Raw genomic sequence first — 27296 nt, forward strand, 5'->3', positions numbered from 1 at the left:
GGTCACTGTCCGTGTGGAGTTTGCACACTCTCCCCGTGTTTGCGTGGGTTTCGCCCCCACAACCCAAAAGATGTGCAGGATAGGTGGATTGGCCGCGTTAAAATTGCCCCTTAATTGGAAAAAATGAATTGGGTACTCTAAATTTTATTTTTTTTATAAAAATGATTGATTGTTGCGTTCGTTGTACAGAAGGTTAAAGCGTTTATGTCACGGGTCTAAGTGTCTCCGATTTATCTCAAATTTACCTGCAGATAATCAGATGGTCCGGTTGATCAAACTTGGTCTCATGGCACATGCTTACAGTCCACAGAAGGACTTGCATAAAAATATTGATTTATCCTCTGTGGCTAGATGGGCAGTAACATTTTGCATAATGCCTGCAGGAATAAAAAGGGACGATAAATTAAAATCAGAAAAATGTAGAAAATGCTGCAGGGGGGCAGGGAGTTAGCATCTGTAACCTTTCAGCACATGGATTTTATCGGAACTGAAAATAAAAAAATAAGCAAGCATTTTATTGGGTAGGAAAAGGAGCAGTGTAATAAATTGCCTTATTTGCCCTTGCCCAGTGTTCTTAAAATATCGAAGGCAGAGGTTTGTGCTTATCGACAAAACGTGACTGAATGCTGATTACATTCTGTTGTCTCCTGTGTATGTGGTGCATGCAGAGCTTGGCCTCTTCCAGACAGTTCCCATAGTTACAATCAGTCACAACATAACTGAGAGGTCTGCTGAGAAAAATCTTATCATCAGGAAACAGATGAATAAAAAATTGTAGATAAGGAAAGACAAAACTTGGTCATATGAAGGAAATTACCTTTCCAGGGACCTTTTATGTGGCTCTCCTGTTATTCAGCAAGATTTATCACAGAAAGGTCCCTCCCACATATATTTTCATTAATGATTAAGTACTAATTGCTCAAAACTACATAAAGAGTTTTCTTGCTTTCATACCTGAATGTTAAAAGAAAAATCAATCCTTATTCAACAAGGGGAGAAATCTTTGCAATGAGAAATTGCCTAGCCAGTTCCTTGCAATAATTTCCCACCGAAAGCTATAAGCCAGCAAACAAATCCCCCATCAGTTACATCCAGGTCAACCCTTGATGTAATTGCCCTTGTTCCGAAGAGGAAAACAATAGCTATTTAACTGTTTCGAGATTATTTGTAGCTGTGGCTATAATCATAAAATTATTATTCTGCTTTCAAGAATTTGCATGAATTGAAAAGTATTTCAAGCAAATGTTTCACTTTCATAAAAACATTTATACAGCTTTGTTTTCCAATTTTTTTAAAGAGGTAGCCACTATTATTTTTAACTTTATCTTTTTGTCAGTCAGTTTTTTTAAATCTGCTGCTCATGTGATCTCTGGATCGCTAATCCTCATTAATTGATGTGTGGAATGTTAAAATTCTCACGGTGGCACAATGGTTAGCACTGCTCCCTCTCAGTGCCAGGGACAAAGTTCAATTCCGGCCTTTGGTTATTGTCTGTGCGGAGTTTGCGCTTTCTTCCCGTGTCTGCGCGGCTTCCCTCCGGGTGCTCTGCTTTCCTCCCACAGTCCAAAGAAGTGCAGGTCAGGTGGATTGGCCATGCTAAATTGCCCCATAGTATCGAAAGATGTGCAGGGTAGGCGGGGTTATGGGTTACCAGGATCGGGTGGGGAGTGCGCCTAGGTACGGTGCTCTTTCAGAGGGTCAATGCAAACTCGAAGGGCTGAATGGCCTCCTTTCGCACTATAGGAATTCTATGGTTCTATTGCAGTTTTAGGTCTTTCCTTGCACTCTGCTTATCATGAAATTTTCAGTACTCTATTCCTCCCAGTGATCACCTTCAGCCTTCTCTCTGCAATCTTTGTGAAGCTGACTTCTCTTTCTTATATCACTTGAATTATTTTGTCGATCCATTTAAATTCATATTTTTGAGCCCATGCTTGCAAATCTCAGCTATGCATATACCTTTGACTATATTTCACTTGCTTTCAACTGAGGTATGAACAAACAATTTCCCAGTCAACCTGCTTTAGTTGTGTCCACTTTGAATTTTATAGTTGGATTTTTGAAAATCGCCCACGAGTGCTAACCCCATGCAGTATTGAATTATTATATTAGTCTCAGTCATGTTATCGTTGCTATCACCCAGAACTGTCTTAAAATCCATTTCCTTCATGCTTTCAAACTTATGAAATTGAACTAACAACTGACTATTATGGATTCCTTGAAGTATGGAGTTATGAAGCAGTCATGAGTTACACGTAACAATTTGACAAAGCCACTTGGATTTTCTCGGTTTACATTTGGTTGGTTAAAATCTCCCATTAAATAATTTCACGTATCAACCTTATCTCAAAATATATTCCTCCCTCCTCCACCCCCCAGATGTCTGAGCCACCATCTGAAGATACCAGTGAAACCGTAGAATCCCTGCAGTGCAGAAGGAGACCATTCGGCCCATCGAGTCTGCACCAACCCTTTGAAAGGCCACCCTACCTAGACCCAATTCCTCCAACCCTACCCTAAGGGACAATTTCGCATGACCAATGCACCTAACCTGCACATCTTTGGACTGTGGGAGGAAACCGAAACACCCGGATGAAACCCACACAGACACAGGGAGAATGTGCAAACTCCACGCAAACAGTCACCCAAGGTCGGAATCAAAATTGGGCCTCTGGCGCTGTGAGGCGGCAGTGCCAACCACTATACAACCATATCGCCTTGAATCTTGAGTTGTTAGTAATGTTAAGGGGGAGATCGCACTGGTTTTGCGTTCAAGATTTAAATCACTCTGCTTGACTTTTTTTGTTTTAATTAGCTGTGATCTTTGAAATAGTGAGGAACTCTAAGTTTGACTTTTGTCCCATTATTCAGCAGTAAATTATTTTATTCTGTATTAACGCACACGTTTGTTTTACAGGACACAGCTGGTCAGGAGCGATACAGAACTATTACTACTGCTTATTACAGAGGAGCCATGGGCTTCATACTGATGTATGACATTGCCAATCAAGAATCTTTTAATGCAGTACAGGACTGGTGAGTTTAAACTGTATTTTTTTCCCTCTCTCTTCGTTCTGGCATCAAATTCACTTGGTCTTTAAACAATTCCATCAGCTCTTCCTTGCATTTTCTTATACATTTTTCTGATGATGAATCAGCATGTCAGTTGGTGATCTGTTTGAAGACCAGTAGAAATGCAGCTCTTGAATTGCCGATTACGTTGTTGACCCATCTTCATCTCCAACAGGACTTAAATACATAATTCAGTGTGAGTAACCAGTGATGGGGCTGGTTTAGCACAGGGCTAAATAGCTGGCTTTGAAAGCAGACCAAGGCAGGCCAGCAGCGGAGGTTCAATTCCTGTACCAGCCTCCACGAACAGGTGCTGGAATGTGGCGACTAGGGGCTTTTCGCAGTAACTTCATTTGAAGCCTACTTGTGACGATAAGCGATTTTCATTTCATTTCATTTCATTAAACTAACAAAGAGTCAGCCAGACTCGAAACATCAGCTCCCTTCTCTCTCCACAGGTGCTGTCAGGCCTGCTGAGATTGTCCAGTAGTTTCTGTTTTTGTTGTAGCGATTGAATTAAATTAACTGGAGTGAGCTATAACAGTAATTTCAAATAAAAAGTTTGAAGAATATCTTGGTAGTTCCTCAATTGTTTTTAACTGAAGTTGTAGCTAAACATCATAACTCCTAAATATGGGCAGCACGGTGGCACAGTGGTTAGCACTGCCGCTTCACGGTGCCGAGGTCCCAGGTTCGATCTCGGCTCTGGGTCACTGTCCATGTGGAGTTTGCACATTCTCCCCGTGTTTGCTTGGGTTTCGCCCCCGCAACCCAAAAATGTGTAAGGTGGGTGGATTGGCCACGCTAAATTGCCCCTTAATTGGTAAAAATGAATTGGGTACTCTAAATTTTTTTAATTAAAATAAATAACTGCTAAATATATGCTGCTTGAGCACTGAGCCAACACAGTAGTTTGTCTCATCTATCCTACCTGGGAGCCCCAGGGAATAGTCTGTCTTTAGGCCCATGCACTTTGTCCTCTGCATTTCTGGGGAAGATGTCTGTTGTAATTTTTACCAAAAATCATGTTTAGTCTTTATTTTTAATTTGGTAATGGCATGTGGGCATGTTGCCAAGGCCAGCATTGATTTCCTATCCCTTATTACTCTTGACAAGTTGGTGATGTGTACCCTTCTTGAAATCTAGCTTTCTAAGCCATTTCAGAGAGAAGTTAAAAGTCCACCACATTGCTAGAGTCATTTTCTTTATGGGATGTGGGCATGACTGGCTAGATCGACATTTATTGCCCATCCATAGTTGCCCTTGAGAAAGTGGTGGTGAGTTGCCTTCTGGAACCGCTGTAGTCCCTGAGATGGAGGTACACCCACACTACTGTTGGGGAGGGAATTCCAGGATTTTGACCCAGTGACAGTGATATATTTCCAAGTCAGGGTGGGTGAGTGACTTGGAGGGAACCTCCAGGTAGTGGTGTTCCCAGGTATCTGCTGCCTTTGTCCTACTGGATGGTAGTTTGGAATCTGCTGCCCAAGGAGCCTTGGTGAGTTCCTACAGTGCACCTTGTAGATGGTGCACACTGCTGCTACTGTTCATCGGTAGTGGAGGGAATGAATGTTTGCAGAAGGAGTACAAATCAAACGGCCTGCTTGGCCGTGGATGGTGTCAAGTTTCTTGAGTGTTGTTGGAGCTGAGCTCAGTTTTCCACCACACTCCTGAATTGTGCATTGTAGATGGTGGACAGGCTTTGGGGGTCAGAAGGTAAGTTACTTGCCATAGGGGTCCTAGCCTCTGACCTGCTCTTGTAGCCACAGTATTTATATGGCCAGTCCAGCTCAGTTTCTGGCAAATGGCAACCCCCGAGATGTTGTTAATTCAGCAATAGTGATGCCATCGAATGTCAAGGGGTGATAGTTAGATTCTTCTTTGTTGGAGATGGTCATTGACTAGCGTTTTTGTGGTGCAAAGGTTACTTTCCACTTGTCGACAAAAGCCTGGATATTGTCCAGGTCTTGCCGTATTTAGGCATGAACTGCATCAGTATCTGAGGAGTTGCGAATGGTGCTGAGCATTGTGCAGTCATCAGCGAACATCTGCACTTCTGACCTTATGATGGAAGGATTGGCCTCAGCACACTACCCTGAGGAACACCTGCGTGATGTCCTGGAGCTGAGATGATTGACCTCAACCACCACAACCTTTGCGCTAAGCATGACTCCAACCAGCTGAGGGTTCCCCCCCAATTCCCATTGACTTCAGTTTTGCTCGGGCTCCTTGATGCCGCACTTGGTAAAATCCTGCCTTGATATCAAGGACCGTCATTGAATTTACAGTGCAGAAGGAGGCCATTCAGCCCATCGAGTCTGCACCTGCCCTTGGAAAGAGCACCCTACTTAAGCCAATCCACCAAACCTGCACATCTTTGGACTGTGGGAGGAAACCGGAGCACTGGGAGGAAACCCACGCAAGACATGGGAAGAAGAGGAGAGAATCTTGTCAGGGCTCATATTTTTTGTAGTATCCAGTGCCTTCATCTTTTTCTTGATATAACGTGGAGTGAATCGAATTAGCTAAAGACTGGCGAGTCCCTGCGGTCCTCCGGAGGAGGCTGAGATAGACCATCTACTCTGCACTTCTGGCTGAAGATTGCTTCTGCCTTAACTTTTGCACATCTGTGCTGAGCTCCTCCATCATTGAGGATGAGGATATTTGTGGAGCCTCCTCCTCCAGTGAGTTGTTTAATTGTCCACCGCCATTCATGGCTAGATGTACAGCACTACAGAACTTGGATCTGATCCGTTGGTTGTGGGTTTGCTTAGCTCTGCCCACCACTTGCTGCTTCTGCTGTTTAGCATCAAGTAGTCCTGTGTTGTAGTTTCACCAGGTTGACACCTCATTTTAAGGTATGCCTGGCTTTTCTCCTGGTATGCCCTCCAGCACTCTTCATTGAACCAGGGTTGATCCCCTGGCTTGATGGTATAGGGAGAGTGAAGGATATGCCGGGCCACGAGTTTGCAGATTGTTGAGTACAATTCTGCAGCTGCTGATGGCCCACAATGGCCAGCTCAATCTGTGGTGGTTCTCCCGAGCCACTCTTGGTGATGGACATTGAAGCCCCCCACCCAGAGTACATTCTGTGCCCTTGCCACCCTAAGTGCTTCCACCAAGTGGTGTTCAACATGGAGGAGTACTGATTCATCAGCTGAGGGACGAAGGTACGGGGCAATCAGCAGGCAGTTTCCTTGCCCATGATTGAACCGGAACAGCTTTTAAAATTAAAACAAAGTAAAACACTTCTTTCTTCTTCTGTAGTCCAAAGCAGTCAAACTGAAACCTATTTTAAAAAAAAAAGCCCTCTCACCTGAGAACCACAGCCCATTGTGCTACAAGTCACACGATAAGAGACTAAACCTTTCTTAAAGGGACACTCCCATGACATATGTCAATTAAACTGGTTCAGGGTGGCAGTTTGCCTCCCTTTGTCCAAAAGCATATTGGTAAACCAGATGAGTATTTTTACAACAATCCAGTAGTTTTGTGGTCACCACAACCGTTACTAGCTTCTTAATTCCAGATTTATTAAATAAACAGGTAGATGGGTGACCACCGGGTGAGGGAGGCAGGTAAGGCAGGAGCCTCCTGTGGCTATTCCCCTCTCTCACAGGTATATAGTTTTGGATACTGTTGGAGGGGTAGCCTCTCTGGGGAAGATACCAGCAGCAGCTCGACCTGTGGCACCGTAACTGGTTCTGCTGTAGAGCTGGGTCAGGCAATGTCCAAGCGAGTGATAGTAGTAGGAGACTCGATTGTCAGGGGCACAGACAGGTGTTTCTGTGGCCGTAAATAGGACTCTAGAACCGGCTTCAGGGCATCCTACAGGAGGGTAAACAGACAGATGTCATTGCCCACATTGGTGCTAATGACATAGGCAGGAAGAGGGAAAAGGTCCTGCAAAAACAATTCAGGAGTTAGGTCAGAAGCTAAAAAGCAGGACCTCTAGGGTAGTAATCTCAGGATTACTCCCCGTGTCACAAGCTAGTGAGGTTTGGAACAGGGAGATAGTACTATTGAACACATGGCTAAAGAGCTGGTGTAGAGGGCAGCACGATGACGCACTGCTGCCTCACGGGCCAAGGACCCGGGTCACTGTCCGTATGGAGTTTTCACATTCTCCGGGAAGAACCTCCTCATTTGGGTTCTCGTAAAGTGGGCTCTATATACCACTTATAGCTGCGTCAGGTTGAACCTTGCGCATGTGGAGGTAGAGTTGACCCTGTGCAGTGCTTCGCTCCAGAATCCCCACCCTATTTCAAACCCCAAGTCTTCCTCCCATTTCCTCCTTGTCGTGTCCAGTTTGTTGTCGGCCCTCTCTAGCAGTCATTACAGTTCCCTCTGCCTAGGATGTCTGCAGTAGCTCTCCTAGTAGTGTCTATCGTGGTGGTCACACGTATGTCCTTGTCTCCTTCCGTAGGAGGTTTTTAAGCTGCAGTTATCTAAGTTTGTTGCTTTTAGCTCGTTGGAATCTCTGCGTCAGTTCTTCCAGTGTTGTGACCCTACCATCAGTGTATAGGTCCCTAATTGTACGTGTCCCCCCCATCCTGTCTCTATCTTTTGAAGGTGGCGTCAGTGAGTGCTGGGGTAAACCTGGGGTTATTGCAGATGGGGTCTTTGTCGGACATTTCAGTCAGTCCGAATTGCTGCCATAGTTGGTTCCGCATCTGGAGGCTGGCTATCACCACTGGGCTGCTGGAGACGCGAGACTGGGATAAACAGCGCAGAGTAAGAGCAGGCAGAGGGAAGGTGCAGGGCTCAGTGAGACTGGAGTGCGTTTGCTTCAATGCAAAAAGTATAACAGATGAACTGAGAGCCTGGATTACGGCATGGAACTAGATGTAATTGCAATTATAAAGGAGGGATAGAACTGGCAGCTTAATGGTTCTGGGATATCATTGTTTTAGATGGGACAGAAGGGGAAACAAAAGAGGTGGGGGGGTTGCATTGCTGATAGGGAGCAGATCACAGCTGTGTTGAGGAAGGACACATTGGAGTGATCTTGTAGGGAGGCATTATGGGTGCAGCTCAGGAATATGAAGGGTGAAATCACAATGTTGTGAGTGTACTACAGACCTCCCAATAGCCCGCAGGAGACAGAAGAGCAGTTGTGTAGTCAGATACTGAAAAGGTGTGAAAAAAGCAGTGTAGTTGTGATGGGCGATCTTAACCCCCCCCCCCCATATTGACTGGGAATCCCTTACAGCCAGGGGCTCAGTTGGAGAGCAATTTGTTAGATGTGTCTAGGAGGGTTTTTTGATTCAGTATGTTGACAATCCAACCAGGGAGGGGGCCATACTAGACTTGGTATTGGGGAATGAGCCAGGCCAGGTGATTGATGTTTCAGTGGGAGATCATTTTGGACTGAGCACCATAATTCTGTAAGATTTGAGGTAGTCATGGATGAGGACAAGAGAGGCCGGTGAGTATGGGTGCTTAATTGGGTGGGGGCCAATTATATCCCAACTAGACAGGAACTGGGGAATGTGGATTGGGAGCGGTAATTTGAGGACAAATCCACATCTGACATGTGGGAGGCTTTTAAAGGCCAATTGATTGAAGTGCAGGACAGGCATGTCCCCACAAAAAGAAAGGATAGAAATGGCAGGATTCAGGAATCATGGATGACAAGGGAAATTGTAATCTTAGTCAAAATAAAAGAGGACGCATACGATAGGTTTAGACATCTAAAAGCTGACGAAGCCCTTGAGGAGCACAACGTAGGCAGGAACTAAAGCGTGGAATTGGTAGGGCTAAAAGGGGCCATGAAATTTATTTTGCAAACATGGTCAAGGAGAATCCCAAGGCTCTTTATGCATATATTAGGAGCAAGAGGGTAGCAAGAGAAAGAGTATGCTCACTCAAGGACAATTGAAGGATGTTATGCATGGAACACAGGAAGTGGGTGAAATCCTTAATGAGTACTTTGTATCGGTATTCACCAGAGAGAAGGACATGACGGATGTTGAGGTCAGGGATACATGTGTGAACGCTCTGAGAATGTCAATATATCAAAGGAGGAAGTGTTGAGCATCCTAAATTGCATTAAGGTAGAGAAGTACCTGGGGCCGGATGGGATCTATCCCAGGTTACTGCAGGAGGCAAAGGGAGAAATAGCTGGGGCCTTGGACATCTTCACATCCTCTTTAACCACAGGCGAGGTTCCAGAGGACTGGAGTATAGCCAAAGTTGTTCCCTTGTTTAAGAAAGGAAGCATGGACAATCCAGCAAATTATAGGCCGGTGAGCTTGACATCAGTGGTGGGGGAGCTTTTCGAAAAGATACTGAAGGACAGAATGTATGCACATTTGGAGGAAAAGGACTAGTTAGTGACAGGGTGCATGTTTTTTTACGGGAATGTCATGTCTCACCAACTTGCTTGAGTTTTTTTGAAAAGATGACAAAGAAAATTGATGAGGGATGGGTGTGGATGTAGTTTATATGGACTTTAATCAGGCTTTTGACAAGGTCCCACATGGCAGACTGGTACAAAAACTAAAATCACATCAGATTTGGGGTTGGCTGGCTAGGTGAATACAAAACTGGCTTGGTTATAGAAGACAGAGTAGCGGTGGAAGGGTGTTTTTCTGAATGGATTTCTGTAGCTAGTGGTGTTCCGCAGGGATCAGTGCTGGGACTCGATTGTTTGTAGTATATATAAATGATCTGGAGGAAAATGTGGGTGATCTGATTAGTAAATTTGCGGATGACATGAAGTTTGGCAGAGGATACAACAGGATATAGATAGATTGGATTCTTGGCCACAGAAATGGCAGATGGAGTTTAATCCGGACAAATGTGAGGTGAATCATTTGAAGGATCAAATCTAGGTTTGAATTATACTGTAAATGGCAGAACTCTTAGGAACATTAACATACAGATGGATCTAGGTGTGCAGGTTCACAGTTCCCAAAAAGTGGCCAAGGTGATTAAGGAGCTGGTTTAGCACACTGGGCTAAATAGCTGGCTTTTCAAGCAGACCAAGGCAGGCCAGCAGCATGGTTCAATTCCCATACCAGCCTCCCCGAACAGGCGCCAGAATGTAACGACTCGGGGCTTTTCACAGTAACTTAATTGAAGCCTACTTGTGACAATAAGCGATTTTCATTTTTTCATTTCATTTTTCAGAAGGCATTTGGCATGCTTGCCTTCATCAACTGGAGCATTGGTACAGGAGTTGGGAAATCATGTTGCAGATATATAAAACCTTGTTTAGACTACATTTGGAATATCAGAATACATGGAATCATGGCCAGAATTCTCCAGCCGTTTAGATTCACTTTTTCCACAGGCAATGCACCCCCGCTGGCAGGTTTCTGGCGGAGTGGGATGGCTTTAATGGGGAATCCCCTTGATAAGCTGCAGGAGTATAGAATCCCGCGACCAGCAGAGGGCTGGTTTCGCTCAGTGGGCTGGACAGCTGGTTTGTGATGCAGAACAAGGTTTGCAGCGCAGGTTCAATTCCCGTACCAGCTTACCCGAACAGGTGCCGGAATGTGGCGACTAGGGGCTTTTCACAGTAACTTCATACTTGTAACAATAAAAGGTTATTATTATTATGTCACACTACCGAGAAACGCGTGGCTGGGGTCTGGAGAATCCTGCCCCATATCTTTGAATCATTAGTCCAGGGCTCTGAATGAATAGTCCAGCAACATAACTATGTAACCAAACATATCCATTTTTAAAAATCCATATCTGCAGAAAGTTAAGTTAATGGTGTTTGAGATTATGGTTTTTCACATCTAGCTCTTCACTGCTGATATGTCATTGTGACTTGCAACCATTGACCTTTAGGTTTATTTTCTGGCAATCAAGATACTGGTTCTAAATAGTTTTATGTGCATTCATGCAACATTTGCGGTTAATTGTGTGTTCAGCATCTCAAAAACTCTTGGGGAGTTTGGAAAGCGCAGAAAGTGGTTACTTGGCCAAAAAAAAACAGTTTTTGATTTTGTTATTGATTTCCCGCTATGAATATCACCAGAAGATATGATGAAGAACCATTGAACCAATGGAGGAGCTGTCTAAATTACAACCTGTTTTTAATTACATAACGTAGTCACATATAGAACTATGGAAGATGTACAACACAGAAACATTTGGCTCAGTTGCCCATGTTTATCTTCCACACAAACCTCTTCCCACTAATTGTGTTTCCACCGTGCTCCCATATCCTTTTATGCCATGCACCTGAATGTGTATGCATCAAGCTGACGCACCAATGCAAAGGGCTTCAACGACGTCATGAGGCTGTAAGATTCACATTCCCACCATTCTCTGTGCAAAGAACTTTCAACTCAATTCTTTGAATGATTTTGTTAGTGCCTATCTTATATTTATGTCCCCTTATTCTGGAGTCACCTACAAGTGAAAATAGTTTCTCACATCCATCCTATCAGGGCCGGCTCAAGGTACCGGCAACTCGGGCAGTCGCCCGGGGCGCCATGTGCTAGGGGGCGCCATCAAGGAGTGCGGGTCCCGCGCATGCGCAGTTGGGCCGGTGCCAACCAGCGCATGCGCGGTGGCCGCCCTCCCTCAGGCTGCCCCGCACAAACATGGCGGATGGATCCAGGCTCGCCGGTGGTCACTCCGGCCCCCCCCCCCGAAGGGCGCCGAAGTTCAGCTTGCCCGGGGCGCCAGCAACCCTAGGGCCGGCGCTGTAAAGGATAACTTCACCAAACAAGTATGCACTTTTTAAGATCAAAGCAAACCTCTCTCCTCACTTTGCCTGCTTCAACAGAATTAAGACTTCTGCACTCGTGGCATCAATAGCATGCAAGGGTTTTTTTTTTTAAATAATTTTTATTGGAATTTTTACAGAAAATATACAAAAAGTATAGCAAAAAGCAGTAATATGCAACTAACAGCCCCATAACACCCACAATTCCCCCCATACCATAACATCACATGTATCACATTCTCCCCCCACCCCCCAAACAAGAGAACTTAACCATAAATTAAAATTAGATAAATCAAATTTAAATAAATAAGCTAACATAATCAACGTCCCCCCCCCCCCCCCCCCCCCCCGGGTTGCTGCTGCTACTGTCCCAGTACCCTATCGTTGAGCCAGAAAGTCGAGGAAAGGTTGCCACCGTTTAAAGAACCCTTGCACCGATCCTCTCAGGGCGAATTTAACCTTCTCAAGCTTAATGAAGCCCGCCATGTCATTGATCCAGGTCTCCACGCTTGGGGGCCTCGCGTCCTTCCACTGTAGCAAAATCCTTCGCCGGGCTACTAGGGACGCAAAGGCCAGCACACCGGCCTCTTTCGCCTCCTGCACTCCCGGCTCTACCCCAACCCCAAAGATCGCGAGTCCCCATCCTGGCTTGACCCTGGATCCCACCACCCTTGACACCGTCCTCGCCACCCCCTTCCAGAACTCCTCCAATGCCGGACATGCCCAGAACATATGGGCATGGTTCGCTGGACTCCCCGAGCACCTGGCACACCTATCTTCATCCCCAAAGAACCTACTCATCCTCGTCCCAGTCATGTGGGCCCTATGCAGCACCTTGAATTGGATGAGGCTAAGCCGTGCACACGAGGAGGAAGAATTTACCCTCTCCAGGGCATCAGCCCATGTCCCGTCTTCGATCTGTTCCCCCAGTTCCCCCTCCCACTTCATTTTCAGCTCCTCTACTGACGCCTCTTCCTTCTCCTGCATAAGCTTGTAGATATCGGATATCTTCCCCTCCCCGACCCAGACCCCCGAGAGCACCCTGTCACTCACCCCCTTCGCGGGGAGCGCAGGGAATCCCTCCACCTGCCATCTAGCAAATGCCTTTACCTGCAGATATCTAAACATGTTTCCCGGCGGGAGCCCAAATTTCTCCTCCAACTCCCCCAGGCTCGCAAGCCTTCCGTCGATAAACAGGTCCTTCAGCTGTCTAATGCCCGCTCTATACCATCCCCGAAATCCCCCATCTATGTTCCCCGGGACGAACCTATGGTTCCCCCTTAACGGAGCCTCCATCGAGCCCCCCACTTCTCCCCTATGTCGCCTCCACTGCCCCCAAATCTTGAGGGTAGCCGCCACCACCGGACTTGTGGTATACCTCGTGGGAGGGAGCGGCCACGGCGCCGTTACCAGGGCCCCCAGGCTTGTATCCCCACAGGACGCTCTCTCCATCCGTTTCCATGCTGCCCCCTCCCCCTCCATCACCCACTTACGCACCATCGACACGTTGGCCGCCCAGTAGTACCCCGAGAGGTTGGGCAACGCCAGCCCCCCCCCATCCCTCATGCAAGGGTTTTTAATGAACGGTTTTTGATGAACAGTAGGTCTGAAAACATCCAATGAACTTTTGCACTGGAGAATATAAGAACTAGGAGCAGGAGTAGGCCATCTGGCCCCTCGAGCCTGCTCCTCCATTCAATAAGATCATGGGTGATCTTTTTGTGGACTCAGCTCTACTTACCCCGCCCGCTCACCCCCCCCCCCCCCCCCCCCCCCCCCCCCCCCGAAGGGCGCCGAAGTTCAGCTTGCCCAGGGCGCCAGCAACCCTAGGGCCGGCGCTGCATCCTATCAAGCCTGTTCATTGTTTCCCCCCCCTCCCATCCAAAAACATACGTTATCCAGAAAATTAGTAAAAGTGCATTCCAAACATTTCAAATTGAATATTGCAGGAAGTGCAATAAAATTCTTTGTCTCCATACAGTATGTTTCACTCCGAGATCCCTCAATATAATTTCAATACTCCTGATATTTGCAATATACATTCCATGTGAGACCTACAGCCTGAGGAGGTTCTACATAGTTTCCAGCCCCTCGGTACACTATGGCAGAAACCTTTTTTTAGGTTGCCTCTTAGCCTTTCCTTCCTGAAATGTACTGTAAAAAGGAAGTGGCTCATTTATCTGCTGGCACTTTTGACTTCTGGTGACAGACACTGTATGCATAATTCTTGCCTATGATTCACCAAATCAGTTGGTATATAAAGTTGTACATCAGAATGTAATGTAATTTCTGTGATTTCGGTTTATTTTCCAACGCGATTTCTGTTTATTTTCCAATGCCTGCCGATTTTCCTGCCAAAGGCATTTTTTGGAGAGATTAAAGGAATGATTACCTTGTTCATATGGGGAGGGAAGGTGGCCAGAGTTAGAAAGGTGCTGCTACAGAGGGGAGGGGGGGGGGGGGGGAGGGGGGGGGGAGGGGGGACCCGCAAATCACATTCATATGTTTTGGTCCTGTCCAAAGTTGGAGGATTACTGGAAGGAGGTTTTTAGGGTAATCTCTAAAGTGGTGCATGTGAAACTAGACCCGGGTCCTCGGGAGGCCATATTCGGGGTTTCGGACCAGCTGGGGTTGGAAACGGGTGCGGAGGCAGATGTTGTAGCCTTCGCCTCATTGATCGCCCGAAGGTGGATCCTGATAGGATAGATGGCAACCTCTCAACCCTGTTCCCTGGCGTGGTGGGGGGTCTGCTGGAATTCTTGACTCTTGAGAAGGTTAAGTTTGAACTGAGGGGAAGGATGGAGAGGTTCTACAATTCATGGGAATTATTCACTATGCACTTTCAAGAACTGTATAACATCGAACATTGGTATGTGGGGGGGGGGGGGGGCGCGTTGGGAGGGTTGAAGGGAGGGGGACGTAATTGTGTTAATGGTGACTACGGGTGATTCCTGATTCCTATTTGTTTATGTTAACATGCGGGTAGTTGTTTGGGGGTTGGTGGAAGGATGGGATTGTTGTTGTTGATATGGGGATTGACAGTATATCCGTTAATGCTTATTGTTTATTGTTGGTGTGTGTAAATTTGGGAGAAAATGTGAAAAAGGAGGAGAATAAAATTATTTAAAAAAAGAATGTAGTGTCATTTAAATCACAAAGCAGTTTATTTTGAGATGATACTCTGCACCAACCATGGCAAACACCCTATGCAAGGGATCATTTTATGTGCAGAGTAGACTTCTGATAGAATTTCCACCAATAAGAGGGAGCTCGCCAACAAACACCCAGAAGTAACTGGGCTGTTCAAGGAAGAGCCCCGAAGACCAGGGAAACGGCAAATGAGTCAGTCCCAGCAGCATTTGATACTTATATAAGAGCCTGGATTTGAGGGAAACAAGTCTACACCAAAGACCTCTGTTGAAGGATCTTAGATCCATCATCAACACTAGGTCTCCGGGTCTTCAGTAGTTGGGGAAGGAATGGTCAGTCACGGTCCCAGAAGGAGCAGGTGAGGATGTGGAGCTGAGACCAGTGTTAAGACAGTGGTTACTGTCACAACTGGAACTTTCATTTTCCACTGAGATCCTACCCTATTTTTGTTGGGAATGTGGTGGAGGAATCCAGCTCCCTATCTCTACTCCATCTTCAAGACCACTTATTTCTAATTTTGATGTGTTGCCTCTCTCACTGAACTCCCCAACTTCCTCTTTGTTACTCATCGCTTTTCTTATAATGTACTTAGCTGAATTTTATTACATGAAAACTGTTATCGAACAAGGCTAAACATCCATTGTCAAATTATGCTTCATGTGTTGCTCACTACAAATTTATTTATAGCCCTTATTGGACTTTTGCAAAAAACAGTGGAAGCTATTTGTTGAAGAAGCAGAACACAGCCATCTCTTTCCAATACGGACAAAATCCAATTGCTATGAATAAGTGGTAATAAGTCCAGATTTTTGTCATGACGGAGAGTCATTTAAATCATCAGCTGCCTCCACTGAAGTGGGATTTTGTACGCTAAGAGTGTCAAACCTGGAGTGTGCAGGTTAGACCAGATAAGGTGCGAGGGGCAAGTTTTTTACGGGTGCCTGGAACTCGCTGCCGGAGGAGGTGGTGGAAGCAGGGATGATAGTGACGTTTATGGGGCATCTTGACAAATTCATGAATAAGATGGGAATAGAGGGATACGGACCCCGGAAGTGTAGAAGATTTTAGTTTAGACGGGCAGCATGGTCGGCGCAGGCTTGGAGGGCCGAAGGGCCTGTTCCTGTGCTGTACTTTTCTTTGTTCTTTGTTCTGAGAGGAGGTCTCACTTTGGTGGATTTGTCGGGGTGGACTGGTTAGCACTACTGCCTTACGGTGCCGAGGACCCGGGTTCGATCTCAGCCCCTGATCACTGTCCATGTGGAGTTTGCACATTCTCCCAGTGTTTCCATGGATCTCACCCCACAACCCAAAGTTGTGTAGGGTAGGTGAATTGGCCACGCTAAGTTGGCCCTTAATTGGAAAAAAAAAGAATTGGGTGCTCCGAATTTTTTTTAAAACTTGATGGATTTGGTTGGATAGCCAGATACCCTGTTGGATCTGGTCCCAGGACACCTTTGCGAGCGGTAAGGCACACTTTGGGAGAAGTAAGGCACCCTTTGGGATTATTACAAGTAAACATAATTATGCATAAAAAATGCATGAACTCATTGGAGCTGTCAAATCTGTCAGTGAACTGTTAAAGGATACTAGTTTAGTTAGGGTGGAAGTGCGAGGGCAGTTAGTTGGCACTATATTTGCATAGGGGCTATAAAAGGGCTACGGGATATGGGGGGTGAGTGGGAGCGAGCATGAGGTGGCATAGTTGCTATGGATGAGCCATGGAAGTGTGGGAGAGGTGGGGGGAGGGCTAGAGGACAGTTTTTTGATTTAATCTTTTTTGAAGTAACTTAAGCAAAGCACAGAGTCGAGCCTTCCACCCAACCCGCCTCCACACTCCTACCAGGCCAGTGGGCCCATCTTCCAATCCAGCCCACCCCCGGGAACAAAAATCACAACTGTGGGAAGCCATTTTTAAAGGTTGCGTTTGCAGAATCGGAAATTCTTCCATCTCTGCACACCCAATCCGGGAACAAAAATTATTTCAGACTTTCATGACCTGACCAAATGGTGATTTTTGTCAAAAGACAAACTTGTCATAAATGGTGCTGGGATTTTTATTCATTACTGTTAAGACATGAAACAATAACAATCAAAGATACCACAAACCAGGAAATACAGCTTTGTACTGGATGAAAAGGGTTGTTAATATAATGCACCAGACTGTAAACAGAACAGCTGAGAAAGAGTTTGTTATTTAATTGCAGAATGAGGATGAAGGTGAATCGTTATTGGGATATGTTGCATTTTAGCTCTAAATAGATCTTTCTTATTACATTTTAAAAGGTAGCATTGATAAGCAATAAGAGCATAAATCAGTTTGCATGTTTTTATTGCATCATTATCTTAATTATTAGTTAGTAATATGTACTGACATATTAAGCATATAGAACTCCGATATGATTACACTCGAGCTGGATCTGCTTTCTAAATTTAACTGGAGCTTTAGGCTTGTGTAGGAACTTAATGAAAGGAAATAAGTGGAATCTGAAGCTTCAGCCACAAAACTAAAGAGATGCAGTCACTTAAAGGTAGTAATGTAATAATAAAAATGCAAAGTGTTTATCACCAAATGATTCATGTTGATTGTGTATTTCAGATGGACCTATTTAGAGATAATAACAGCTCTTAACAGCTCAATTACAAGAAGTTATTTTCACATTTATCCCAACACTAATGATGAGTGTCTGCATGTCCATTAATGGAAATGAATCAGAGACCCATGTCGAACGCGTTTAGCTGAGTGTTTCCCGGCACTGGTAGTGGCGAGAAGGAGCCCTCTATTAAACGGGACTCTGCTTCATTTCTGGGCCTTGGCAAAGAGAGTCCTGGCGAGGCTGTACTTCGTCCAGTTTCCTGCACTAACAAGCATCGCATAAGGGCAGGGCACCCCCAGGCCTGATTCCTAGCGTGATGCCACTGGGCACCTTGGCACTGCCAGGCTGCCAGTGCCCAGGTGGCATCAGCCACGGTACCACCCTGCCCAGAGCCCGACCACCAAGGTGCCCCCAATCACCTGAGATACCCTCTTGCCCCCCCCCCCCCCCCTCTCCCCTTTCAAGTGCCGGTACACCTGGTCCACGTTTGTGGAAACTGATGTTAAACGGCACCCACTTGGGGTTTCCGTGGCGCTGGGTAGATCCGGCGTAAACATACTCAAATGAGACTAACTGCTTACTTAAATATGCAAATCTGGGTCCCAACCTCAATGGACAGGATCCAGATTGCGATGCCTCGCGAGATATCATTAGATCTAGCGAAACGTGACGAGGCCAGTAAACTGTGAGATTTACCAGCCTCACCATGCCCGGATTCGGGCGCAGCGAGGCCGATAGATCGTGCCCATGTTGGAATGTTGGAACCTTTTTCAAGAAATGATGCAGTAGTTCTCAGCATTTACCAAGTCCTTTCACTAGGAAGTGCTGAGGGTTTTGGCTAAGGGTGGTACGTATCATGAACGGTACAGACTTGGAGTGCCGAAGACCTGTTCCTGTGCTGTAGTGCTCTTTGTTCTTTATTCATAAGACTGGGGTAGGATGAATTAGTAATGCTGTTGACGGTGTTTTGATGGATGTACAGTGAAGTTGACATTTCTACTGAAGTGGTTGCAAGGGGGTTTAGCGACTAGTTTGGGGAGCTAAAGGGGGGTTATTTAGTGATCTGGTAGATTTGACTAGAAGGGACTTGAGCTGGGAACTGTGGAATTCTGGCCTACCAAGTCCGAAGCCCAAGTCACAAAGTGCACAGACTTGAAGGGGTGACAGATGTTCCTGGGAGTGAAGTAGAAATGGTCCTCCAAAACCATGTTAACTAACTTCAAACTGTTTGAAGGAGGGCTCATGACCCCCTGATCCACCCACTGGATCTGTTTGGCATTTCAGGGGCCACCCTCAGATGTGACGCTGCAGCAAGACTGCTCTGTTGAATGTGGACCAGGGTACAATACCTGAAAACAGATGATGGAATCTGGCCACCTTCATGACCACAAATCAAGTACATAGCTTTCACTACTCGCCATTTCATGCAATCTTACAATTCTATTGTTACATCTTATTGATAACCATACCTCAGCAAGGCAAGGTTAAAGATATAATTGAGAACCATGCCACATACCTACCTTTAAAAAGCAGCAGGCAGTCAATGGCAGCAATCAATGACGTCTGCATTTAGTGAAATGCACAAATGTAGTGACATTTAATGTGTGGATCATGGCATTCAGGGGGTTCATAGAATTCCTACAGTACAGAAGGAGGCCATTCGGCCCATTGGGTCTGCACCAACCCTTCAAAATAGTACCCTACCATGACCTGGGGATTGAGATAGGGTGGGGACTCTGGAGCGAAGCACTGCATAGGGTCAACTCCACCTCCACGTGCGCAAGGCTCAGCCTGACGCAACTAAAAGTGGTACATAGAGCCCACTTAACAAGAAACCGTATGAGCAGGTTCTTCCCGGAGGTGGAGGACAGATGTAAACGGTGCAAAGAGGCCCGGCCAACCACGCTCACATGTTCTGGTCTTGCCCCAGACTTGTGGAGTACTGGACAGCCTTCTTCGAGGCTATGTCCAAAGTGGTGGGGGTGAGGGTGGAGCCATGCCCGATAGTGGCGGTCTTCGGGGTTTCAGACCAGCCAGATCTATTCCTGGGGCGGTGGGCGGACGCCCTTGCCTTTGCCTCCCTGATCGCCCGCCGTAGAATCTTGTTTGGCTGGCGGTCAGCAGCACCGCCCAGAGCTGCAGACTGGCTGTCCGACCTCTCGGAATCTCTCCAAATGGAGAAAATCAAATTCGCCATCCGAGGGTCAGACGACGGCTTCCACAGAATGTGGGAGCCATTCATGCAATTGTTCCGGGACCTGTTTGTAGCCAACGAACAAGAGGAAGAATAGTCGGGTGGCCAAGAATCAGGGGAAAATGGACGGGAATCGGGGGAAGGTAGCCGGGGGGGGGGGGGGGGGGGCTACAGGTTCGTTATGGGGGTTTGTTCGCATGGTTTTACGCTTATTTCTTTTTCTTGTTAATTTATTGTTTTTGTATTGGAGGGGAGGGGTTACTGTTTTTCTCTGTTGCGATAAAATTTGTTGTTGAAAACTTGAATAAAAATTGTTCCAAAAAAAAGGAAGGACAAAGCCGCAAGCGACAGTCTGATGGCAAGCTAAGGCCCAAAACCAAACTGTAAATAAATGCCTATAAACATGTGCCTCGGCCATATTGGGGAATGTAAAATATGTATGCCGGTTAAAGGGGGTGGCCACAGTTGTTATTATGAAGATGCTTACCTGTAAATATACATGTTAATTTTTGTGTGGTTTTTTTTTCTTTCTAATAATTTGTAATTTGTTGGATATAAAATATGAAAACTCAATAAAAAACATTTCAAAAAAAAAAAAATAGTACCCTACCTAGGCCCAAACCCCCACCCTATTCCTGCAACCCCACCCTAAGGGGAAATTTAACATGGCCAATCCACCTAACCTGCACATCTTTGGATTGTGGGAGGAAACCGGAGCACCCGGAGGAAACCCATGCAGACACGGGACAAATGTGCAAACTCCACACAGACAGTCACCTGTGGTTGGAATTGAACCCGGGTCCCTGGAGTCTTAGGTTAGGAGATGAAGAATTGTGGTCATGCTGAACAGTACATCAGATTCCTAATAGAAATACATTGCGGTTGTATAGTACCTGCTTTATAATGGTAGTTGGGAATGAACCATTGAGGGCAGCACGGTGGCCTAGTGGTTAGCACAGCTGCCTCACGGCGCTGAGGTCCCAGGTTCGATCCCGGCTCTGGGTCACTGTCTGTGTGGAATTTGCACATTCTCCCCGTGTCTGCGTGGGTTTCGCCCCCACAACCCAAAGATGTGCAGAGTAGGTGGATTGGCCACACTAAATTGCCCCTTAATTGGAAAAAATAATTGGGTACTCTAAATTTATTTAAAAAAAGGAATGAACCATTGGCATAACACTTGAGGAAATAGTGATCATGTAAGCCATTTTAATGGCTCTTCCTGCATTACATGCTTGTTGCAGGTGTCCACACTAGAGATGACAAATCTCTGGCCTGCTGAGCATCTAATTTTAAAATTGGAAATTTTGCACAACAGGTAGCAAAATCTGATTGTGTAGGTTTTCTGCTGGATATGTTGATTAAAATTACTTCAAATTCTTTAACTTAGCTTGAAGGCTAAATAGGGGAAATAAAGATGTATGTAATCAGCCTATCTATTGCACTGTGGGATCATCCTTGGGAAGAAATATGTAACAAGCTGCCAAAGCAAACAGTCACAGCTGCATGACTTGAAATCTTTAGATTATTTCCATTTATAGGTTTTCATTATTAGGACCGTCATTTCAACAAGTTATGCCTGGTCTAGCTGCTGCTGCTCATATAAATACTGATAGAATACGGATATTAGTCTTATCCAATGTAACATTTACTCAGATAGCAATTCCTGGACTTTAAAAAAGAACTGTCACCTGTTAAAAGAGTCAGAAGTGGCCATGAACAATGGTGCTGTTTGATTTTGCAACTTCTGTGTTATAGTCAGATAACCTCCACGGTTGTGATATGAAACAAGTTGCATTGTATGCTGCTGATATGTGCTATATATCACAATAATTATCTCATTCCCTTTGCTTCAGTGCATGACAGCTGCGCAATCATCCTCATTATTATATTTGTTAATTTTAGTCTGTTCTGAGCTTAACCATGTCTGAAATGGATTTCACTTTGTTTCAATCCAAGCCATTGATTTATTTCCCTACCCCATTTGATTTCACATGTTTTCTTGGGATATTTGATGTTCTATTAGTTTTCCATAGTTTGACGTTTTCTCCATTTCAAAATATTTAATAAATTATCCCTTCCCTTCCTTCTTCCTTCATTTAATAATCTTTAGTATTGTCACAAGTAGGCTTACATTAACACTGCAGTGAAATTACTGTGAAAACCCCCTAGTCGCCACACTATGGCGCCTGTTCGGCTACACAGGGAGAATTCAGAATGTCCAATTCATCTAACAAGCACGTCTTTCGGGACTTGTGGGAGGAAACCCACGCAGACACGGGGAGAACGTGAAGGCTCCGCACAGCCAATGACTCAAGCAGGAATCAAACCTGGGGCCCTGGCGCAGTGAAGCAACAGTACTAACCACTGTGCTATTTCCCTTTGTGCTGAATGAAATAATTTCTGTGTGCAGTCGATGATAAACATGCTGTTAAGTGGCTGTACACCTGAGCAGAAGATGCAAACTCATGGGAAGCTACCACCACTTAAGTCAGCCTGTGTCCCTAAAAGGGGAGATGCATTGTGGCAGGAAGATGTGCTGGAACAGGTTGCAGAAGAGAGAGTGTGAGCTAGAAGAACACTGACTGATTACACAAGATGGCAGAAAGGGGGCAACGAGGTTTTCTGATGCTGTACTCGAGGTCTTGGTGAAAGGAATGAAGAGAAGAAGAGTTAATCTATCCACAGGGGGCAAGTGACCATCCAGTAAGCGCTCAGAAGATAGTGGGAGCAGATAGCAGTGGTTATTAATGCCAGGAGTGCAGGCCCAATGCAATGACAGAAAAGGTTTGATGAATTTACCCAAGTGGTTAATGTTGGTAAATGCATTTTCATTCATATCATAGCTGTTTGTGGGATTCCGAGAATACAAAACAGCATTTTACTGAGTTATAACTCAATGTACTATTGAACCCTTGGACATTTCAATGTGGTAAAGCACCAAGTAAATGAGAATATAATTCATACTTATTTAACTTCTCTATAGTAATGCCAGTTGATCAGTTACATTACCCATTTAATATGGTGAGTTCAGCTCCCCACTGCAAGTTTCTAAGGAAGGGCCTAGACCAGGGAGCAACTCCCTAAGGCCCCAAGAAACAACTAAGTATGGGTGAATCCAGGTCTGGATCTCATCCAAAAAACCGACAGGAAACACCCCACCGAACTTGCCCAAAATTACACTTAGAAATGATTTGGTTGAATCGTGCCCATTATGATTGGAGGTTACAAAGACAGCAGGGTGGCACAATGGGTAGCACTGCTGCCTCACAGTGCCGAGGAACCCTATTCGATCCCGGCCCCGGGTCACTGTCTGTTTGAAGTTTGCATATTCTCCCCGTGTCTGCGTGGGTCTCGCCCCCACAACCCAAAAAGATGTTTTTTTTTCTCACTGGAGTCAGAAAAATGAGGGGGAATCTCATAGAGACTTATAAAATTCTAACAGGACTAGACAGAGTAGATGCAGGGAAGATGTATCCAGAACCAGGGATCACAGTCTGAGAATTCAGGATAAACCATTTCGGACAGAGATGAGACATTTCTTCACCCAAAGGGTAGTGAGCCTGTGGAATTCATTGTCACAGGAAGTAGTTGATGCTAAAACATTGAATATGTTCAAGAGACGGCTAGATATAGCACTTGGAGCGAATGGGATCCGAGGTTATGGGGAGAAAGTAGGATTAGGCTATTGAGTTGGATGATCAGCCATTATCGTGATAAATGGCGGAATAGGCTCGAAGGGCCAAAAGGACTCCTGCTCCTATCTATGTATGTGCAGGGTTGGTGGATTGGCCACACTAAATTGCCCCTTAATTGGAGCTCTCATTGGAACTCTAAATTTTTTTTCAATGATTGGAGGTAACAAAGGCATAGCTGAGTTGGTAGAGCATTTACTAAAAGTGTACTCATTGAGACAGCAGGTGATTCTTTCATGTCTTCAATAATCTCCCTGCCACTCACTGCTCAGATACACAATTGAGGACTTAATTATAGTCTCAACCATGGCTCAGTTGGCAGTACTGTGTTGTGCTGTTGGATGTTCCCCCCTTCAAAAGAGATATTAAAACAAGGCCCCATCTGCCTTCTCAGCTGGATGTAAATGTTCCTATGCACTGTTTCAAAGAAGCAAAGGAGAGTTATCCCCAGTGTCCCGGTCAATATTTTTTTTTAAAAATGTATTTTATTACAAACATGTATTGAAACAGGTCACAGCGAATAAACACCCCGGGGAAACATACTTCTCAACAATCAACTATACAGTCTGTATAGATTTTTCCCCTTTTTCACTCCTCCCCCACGACGAACAGCCCTCAAACACAGTCACAAACATCCCCCACCTTTCCTCAAACCCCCCCTGAAGAGCCCCTTAACTCATACTTAATCTTCTCTAATCGCAGGAAGTTGTACAGGTCACCCAACCAAGCCGCTACCCCCGGTGGCGATGCCGACCGCCTCGCCAGCCAAATTCACCGCCGTGCAATCAGAGAGACGAAGGCCAAACATCGGCCGTCCTCCTCTCCATGAGCACAGGCTGCTCTGAAACCCCAAATATCGCCACCAAAGGTCCAGGTCCACATCCTCCTCCACTATCCTGGCTAAGATCGCGAACACTCCTGCCCAGAATCTTCCCAATTTTTCACAACCCTAAAACATGTGCGCATGAATCGCTGGCCCCCGCCCACACCTTTCACACTCATCTGCTACCCGCTGAAAGGACCCAACTCATTCTCATCTGAGTCATATGCACCCTGTGCACCACCTTAAACTGTATCAGGCTCACCCTACGCAGTGCCTCACTCCATACTTGCCAATTGATCTCCCCTCCCAACTCCGCTTCCCATTTCTCCTTGATCTTTACCACCTGCTCGCCTCCCTGTTCCCCTAGCCACTCGTATATATCCCCAATTCTTCCCTCCCCTTCCACATCCGGAAGCAGCAGTCGCTCCTGCAGGGTGTATCCTGGCAACTTAGGGAACCCCCTCCAGACCTTTTGCGCAAAGTCCCTAACCTGCAGATACCTGAACCCACTTCCCCTCAGCAGCTCTACCCTCTCTCTTAGCTCCTCCAGACTGGCGAATCCTTTCTCCAAATACAGATCCCTCACCTTGACCAGCCCCACTTCTCTCCACCTCCTGTATACACTATCCATCCCCCCCCAGCTCAAACCCTTCCACCCTAAAAGCCTCCGCAACTGATTCCATATCTTAACTGTAGATTGCACCATCAGGTTCCTTGAATACCTACTCGGAGCCATTGGTAATGCTGCCGTCAACATAGCCCTCAAACTAGACCCTTTACAAGATTCCTCCTCCATCCTAACCCACTCTACCCCTTCTTTCCACCACTGCCGCACCTTGTCCACATTCGCCACCCAATAATAATGAAACAAGTTTGACAATGCCAACCCCCCCTGCTGCCTCTGCGTCTGTAGTAGGGTCCTCCCCACCCTTGGCACCTTCCCTGCCCATACAAAGTCAGAAATGATCGTAGTAAGAAGTCTTACAACACCAGGTTAAAGTCCAACAGGTTTGTTTCAAACACGAGCTTTCGGAGCACGGCTCCTTCTTCAGGTGATCGTGCCCACTTTCCGAAAAGAGGCCTTTGGCGTAAAGATCGGGAGAGTCAGAAAGATAATAAGAACCTCGGCAGAATAATCATTTTCACCACTTGGACCCTCCTCGCCAGCGATAGGTGTAGTGTATCCCACCTCTTAAGATCCTCCCTAACCTCCTCCACTAGCTTTGTTAAGTTACACTTCTGGAGCCCCGTCCATTCCCTCGCTACCTGAATCCCCAAATACCTAAACCTATTCCTCGCTACCGTAAATGGCATCTCCCCTAAATTTGCCCGCTGTGCCAGCTCATTCACCCGGAATACCTCGCTTTTCCCTACATTCAGCTTGTACCCTGAGAACCCTCCAAACCTCCCCAGCAGGCCCATAATCCTTCCCATACTCTCCAACAGACCTGAAACGTACAGTAAGAGGTCATTGGCATTGAGCGACACCCGATGCTCCCTCTGTTCCCTCTTAATCCCTTGCCACTCTGCCGACTCCGTGAGATCCATCACCAATGGCTGTATGGCCAGCGCAAACAGCAGTGGTGACAGTGGGCACCCCTGCCTCGTACCCCTGTGTTAGTCAGAGCTTCCTGAGCTCATCAAATATGGTCAATATTTATCCCTCAACAAACATCGCTATACCAGGTTATCAAGTTTGTACCATGTGCTATTTGTGGGAGCTTGACGTTTTCTACATTTCAACAGTGACTACTTTCCAAAAATACTGCAGGCACTATGGGATGTCCTGTGGTCAAACACAGCACAATATAATTGCAAGTCTTTCTTTCCATCAAAACATTTCTTAAACCTGAGTTACTGCCTTCAGGAACATAAAGAGTTGAAAGAAAAATAGCAGTGTTTATCTCAGCATCATAACAGCAATTTTAAAGATGTAAGAAAGCTAAAAAAAGAAAAGCCCATTTGATTCACATACCCACTACTCACTGAAGGGGAAATTCTTCAGATTTTCAGCCTGTCATGAGATTTGTTAATTTTGTATTGATGTTTTCTTGTTCAGTTTTTACTGCCATTAAGCTATTATCTATGCCTCTCAATCCATTCTTAATCCTCTTTGGTCCAGTGAGAGCAATTTTAGCTCAATGAGGTGCACTTCTTCTTCTTCTTGAGTTCTCTGCCAAAGACAGTTCTGACCCATGACCTCCTCTATGGGAAAAGCTACGAGGCAGGTCCCAAATCCACCCCAGCTAGAACGGCCATCGAACCCCATGTAGTTGGCACCAATCTGATCCACAGTGGCCATCTAGCGAACTGAGCCAACCTGTCCCTGATGAGTCAGAGTTGCATACAATTTTACATGTATTGTTGTCGCCTAGAGCTACGGGTAGTGATGGTAGAGGCTCCATCACAGGGCAGACCAGGAATCTCCCCATTCTTACACTTGCCATTGATGTATGTTGGAAGGATTTACAAATTGATGGTCAACCTACCTTGGCAATCAAGTCCTAGCATGAGACTTGAACACACGGCTTCAGGCTCCAAGGCAGGGATGCTGGATTGATACTCCTTACCTGGTCATATGGTAATTTTCCACCCTCAGCAAAATCTTAAATTGTTTGGGTACAGTGAGCGGGAGACTGTAAACAGAGCTCTGAAAGGAGCGACAGATGACTCGCCATTACAGGAGCTTTTTGTATCAATCATCCTTTCATTTTTGAAACCAAATTTCAATCTAGTTGGCACATTTCAGTTACTGTCATGAGCATGAGAATGTGCAAAAAAGGCTCACATGTAGAATTTACTCAAGTTGCTTCTTGAATCCATTTATGGTTCAATATTCTTTCATGGTAACTAATTTACAGAAGATAGCTAGAAGCATTTGCAGCCAATTGTTGAAATAACTTAAAGAAATTAGAACATCGGAACAGGGGTAGGTCATTCGACTGTTTGACCCTATTCTGCCATTCAGTTTGACATTGCTGGCCCTTTATTTCCACATGATGAAGAAAGGAGAGTTAATATGAAATTCACGAGTTCACTTGCATGTGGCACTTTAAAATGTGAAACAAATTGTTCCTCTGTG

General features: G+C 45.6%; 1 protein-coding gene across 1 annotated transcript in view; it reads left to right on the forward strand.

The window, feature by feature from the left end:
• LOC119964580 (ras-related protein Rab-3B-like) overlaps positions 1-27296 on the forward strand; it is a 202620-nt gene that overhangs the window by 149161 nt on the left and 26163 nt on the right. Inside the window, exon 3 of the mRNA XM_038794256.1 lies at positions 2918-3036. Coding sequence (XP_038650184.1) covers positions 2918-3036 — 119 coding nt within the window. The remainder of the gene's footprint in view (positions 1-2917; positions 3037-27296) is intronic.

The sequence above is a fragment of the Scyliorhinus canicula genome, chromosome 4, assembly GCF_902713615.1.
Source record: "Scyliorhinus canicula chromosome 4, sScyCan1.1, whole genome shotgun sequence".
Classification (NCBI taxonomy): Eukaryota; Metazoa; Chordata; class Chondrichthyes; order Carcharhiniformes; family Scyliorhinidae; genus Scyliorhinus; species Scyliorhinus canicula.